At 41.6% G+C, this 4612-nt stretch overlaps 1 protein-coding gene across 1 annotated transcript in view; it reads right to left on the bottom strand.

Annotated features, from left to right (window-relative positions):
- LOC138961046 (uncharacterized) overlaps window positions 1-4612 on the bottom strand; it is a 5127-nt gene extending 515 nt beyond the window's left edge. Inside the window, exons 1-3 of the mRNA XM_070332642.1 lie at window positions 4366-4612; window positions 1940-2193; window positions 1124-1312 (exon numbers count right to left, since the gene is read on the bottom strand). Coding sequence (XP_070188743.1) covers window positions 1124-1312; window positions 1940-2193; window positions 4366-4466 — 544 coding nt within the window. The 5' untranslated portion in view covers window positions 4467-4612. The remainder of the gene's footprint in view (window positions 1-1123; window positions 1313-1939; window positions 2194-4365) is intronic.

Genomic DNA, 4612 nt, shown 5'->3' with positions numbered 1-4612 from the left:
AAGATTAACATTTTATAACCAGTCTTCGCCGAGACTACATTTAGATAGTCTCGACTAACCATACCCGAAGACAGACGGGTCACGCTCGTCTCCGCGAAGCATGCGAACCGTAGTACTTACTTGGCCTATTTTCTTCAATTCTGAGCACATTTTAAGAGCAAACATGACATATATATATATTTTTGAATTCCGGAGAAGATGAAGAATACAATGCCTTCATGTTTAAAATCTGTTAGTAAACAATGGGCTTTAAAGACAACTTTAATGAGCAAACTGATTAACTAATTTTAGGGCTTCCGGGCTTAAATGCAATCCCATAGTCCGGACGTCGTCAAAGATTGCTTGACCAAAATATCATCAATTTGCTTCAAAAGTTCATAAAACAAAACTAGCGATGTTTGTGAGGAGACAAAAGAGTATTCAGACGGGAAAAATGGCTTAGGGTTTAAGACGTCGACCTTCCGTGAGGAAGATTTGGGGTTCGAGTCCAAGCTGCGCCTGGTGGGTTGAAGGCACAGTGCAGCTCACAGCCTTCGTTTTGCGTTTTTGTTGCAGCTGAGTGCATTTACAGTTCAAAAATCCTCCTATGGTAGTAAAACAATCCCAAAACTACCCAACGACGACATCTGTGAAGCTCGACAGTTTCTTGTTCACGCGAGTGCATAAATTAACCTAGTTATTACGTGGTGTTTGGTCGGAGTTCGATTCAACTGAGTGATTCCGGCCTCCATTTTGTTTTAAACAAACTCATGATGACGTCTGACATAGTTTGCTTAGTGACGTGTCTATTTGTGCATGATGTGGTGATCTACCTGATCTAAATTTAGATCCAAAAATAGGTCAAGACCAGCCGGGTCCGAGTACGAAATTAATTCGTAAAAAAATCGCAGTTCTTGACTCTTTAGGTGCAAGTCAATGAAACTTGGTAGTTCTTCTAACGGATAGCTGCCTGAGGTATGACTAAAAGCCCCAGGGGCTCCGTGCACCTGGATTTGACAAGTTCAGTACCTTTAAGGGTGAAGATTTGTCCGATGCTAGACAGTGTTAAGGCCCATACGTGCCCCTTAAAGTCTATTGTCAAAGATAGATACAGATACTTAGAATAATACAAAAAGTTGCTTACCGTTATTCGCATAGAGGAAACTGGTTACGAAATGCGCCTTTGCCACTGGTTCCAAAACGGTTAGCTCCTCGCCATTATCCCGGCAGGTATCGCGAGCAGCGGTCCATGTTAGCTTGGGTGACGTCACAGGCCGGTAACACGTCATGCTCACGCGGTCGATGACGTAACTGGCACCTCGAGGACATGACGCTGTAGCATTAATGAAAAAGACAAAATTAGTAGAGAATTAGGATGCGGTGATGATCTAAACACAGTTTGTTCACACAAGTAATACATTTAGTTGTCGTAAAATCATTATTATCTGCTATAATGTTCTCATCCGGTGCAGAAGTTTTTTTATTAAGTGTATAGTAAATAGTGTGAGCAAACCTTATTTAAGCAGTATTAGCAGTGATCGCGTTAGTCGTTATCAAAGCCTGTATTGTTTCACAAGTACGAATCCAGGTTTACACACACACACACACACACACACACACACACACACACACACACACACACACACACACACACACACACACACACACACACACACACACACACAAACGGTCACTCTGTTACGCCTTCCAGTCAAAGCAGGTCAAAAGTACATAATTGATTGCAATATATCTATCACGAATAAACTGGTCAAACAAAATATCATCCTGTTGTCGATCTTATTTATGGTATTTTTGACACTTTTTTTCAGTAAAATATCGGACATTTACGGTCAACAAGATCCCTGATCAGTTAACAATGGGTAACTATAGGTATCAAACTGGACAAGGCGATACAGGCAACACCCCCATCTCAGTATATCTCAAAACCACGTCTACTAACCTGTTGAAAACCGATAATATCGCCAATTGTGTCCTTCTGTTGTGTTCCATGGTGACACAAAAACCAACCACTGAGGTGCACAGGTTTTACTGACGTCATTGTAGAAGAAGGAATTACACGTGACGTCATCCTTGCAACTTCTCGCGCACTGGAACTCGGATGTCGTCACAAAAGATGACGTCATTGTGGGGTATAGAGGAAGTAGGTTGTCGTAGGATCTGTCGTGAAACCACATTGTGTGGCGTTCTGCATTGCTGCAACATTCAATATATATGTACCGTAGTTAAATTCGTCACATGGACACACGCATGTTTTCGACTCTTCGTCACAATATCGGGCCCTATTGCTGCGCTGAAAACAATAGCCGTTAATAATACCAGTGCAACTTAACTTGGACACCTAAAAAAAAAATAAGATAAATGAAAATTAATCCGAAACACATAGACTACCAACGTCTCAAAATCAGGCCTGCCTCAAAAACTAGGAAGGTACTGAACTTGTCAAATCCAGGTGCACGGAGCCCCTGGGGCTTTTAGTCATACCTCAGGCAGCTATCCGTTAGAAGAACTACCAAGTTTCATTGACTTGCACCCAAAGAGTCAAGAACTGCGATTTTTTTACGAATTAATTTCGTACTCGGACCCGGCTGGTCTTGACCTATTTTTGGATCTAAATTTAGATCAGGTAGATCACCACATCATGCACAAAAAGACACGTCACTAGCAAACTATGTCAGACGTCATCATGAGTTTGTGTAAAACAAAATGGAGGCCGGAATCACTCAGTTGAATCGAACTCCGACCAAACACCACGTAATAACTAGGTTAATTTATGCACTCGCGTGAACAAGAAACTGTCGAGCTTCACAGATGTCGTCGTTGGGTAGTTTTGGGTTTGTTTTACTACCAAAGGAGGATTCTTGAACTGTAAATGCACTCAGCTGCAACAAAAACGCAAAACGAAGGCTGTGAGCTGCACTGTGCCTTTAACTAAGTACAAAACATTCACTATCTGAAAAAAAAGTTTTTAAAAAGTACTTTCGCTTGACTTTTGGATTGAAAGTTTTACAAATGAACATTTCCCAGTTTTGAGTCATGAAAGAAATTGTGGAGTCATACGGTCCCACAATGGCAAGAACTGTTGACTAATTGGTCATCAACTCAGCCTTAGCCGCTAATTGGTCATCAACTCAGCCTTAGCCGCTAATTGGTCATCAACTCAGCCTTAGCCGCTAAAAGTAAAACTGGTAAAAGATCTTGCTCAAACGCAGTCTTCGGCCTAAAAGTTATGTTCAGGGTGACCCCCCCAAAATTGCAACCCATACAAATTCTAATAACTTCTGCATTGTTTCAACGAACTACTTCCTATTTGGTGTGCATTAACTTCAGCTTATGCATGATCATATCACAAAGTTTCAAATCAATAGGTCATTAATTAGGGCTCTGGTTTCTGTGCTCTTTTGAAAAGAATCTAATTCAGGAATGGGCTGAAAAGGAGGTTTGACATTGAGTGGTAAACACACTCGCACTATTTCTACCCTATAGATTGGCTGTAATTGATTTTTTTCAGATCACCAATGATCTGGGGTGTTTTTGTATACTTTCTTTGGACCTTCAAATATTCCCAAAGGTAAAAGTCTGGAAGGTTTCAATCGGGTGAGAGTGGGTACTGCTCAATGTCAAACCTCCTACTTTTCAAACGATTCCTGAATTTGGATATTTATTTCAAAAAAGCAAAAAAATCAGAGCACTTGACCTATAATTTAAAACTTGGTGATATGCTCGTGCATAAACTGAAACTAATGTACATCAAACATGAAGTTGTTCGTTGATCAGATGCAGAAGTAATTAGCATTTTTAAGGGTTGCATTCGGGGGGGGGGGGGGGGAGGGTCGCCCTGTAGTTTACAATACTCAGGGCTTGGACAACCGGTACAAACGCAAACAGAAATAATAAAGTATATAAAGTTAAGGTCAGCACCACGCTTTCGAAGAACTCCCCCCCCCCCTCCTCCTGAAATTTGCCATGGAATCAACAAAAAGTACCAAGAAAGATACTAAAGCCTGAGTAAACTGAAGAATCTGGTGCGGTTGGTTGGTTGGTGGGTTGGTTGATTGGTTGGTTGGTTGGTCGGTCGGTAGGTTTGTGAGTTGTTGTTTTTGTTATTTTTGTTGTGTATGCGCGCGCGAATATGTGTGTGTGTGTGTGTGTCTGTGTGTCTGTGCGTGTGTGTGTGTCTGTGTGTCTGTGTGTGTGTGTGTGTGCGTGCGTGCGTGCGTGCGTGCGTGCGTGCGTGCGTGTTTGTCTGTCTGTCTGTCTGTGTCTGTCCGTCCGTCCGTCCGTCTGTCTGTCTGTCTGTCAATTTTGTAGTCAAAGTATTTTTTACTCCAGAATATATTAACAGTAAAAACGTAAAATCATACATACAGTAAATGACCAGGCGAAGACAGAAGACACACGATGATGCCGAGAAGAATATAGCGCGCAGCAGCCATTTTCCAGTTCTCTTGCAGTAACAGTAAATTCATCCGTTTTTGTGTGTGTCAAAAAAGCGTCGAAAGCAGCTAGCATACGGTAGACTACGACGCAGATATATACGAGTCACAATCATTAAAGTCCTTCAACTTCAACATTCACCGTAGGGAGACGCACCTAATGAATAATTCCTTTTGTA

The sequence above is a fragment of the Littorina saxatilis genome, linkage group LG3 (genome assembly GCF_037325665.1).
Source record: "Littorina saxatilis isolate snail1 linkage group LG3, US_GU_Lsax_2.0, whole genome shotgun sequence".
NCBI lineage: Eukaryota > Metazoa > Mollusca > Gastropoda > Littorinimorpha > Littorinidae > Littorina > Littorina saxatilis.
Note: the sequence above shows the minus strand (reverse complement) of the source record. Positions and strands in the feature narration are given on the sequence as shown.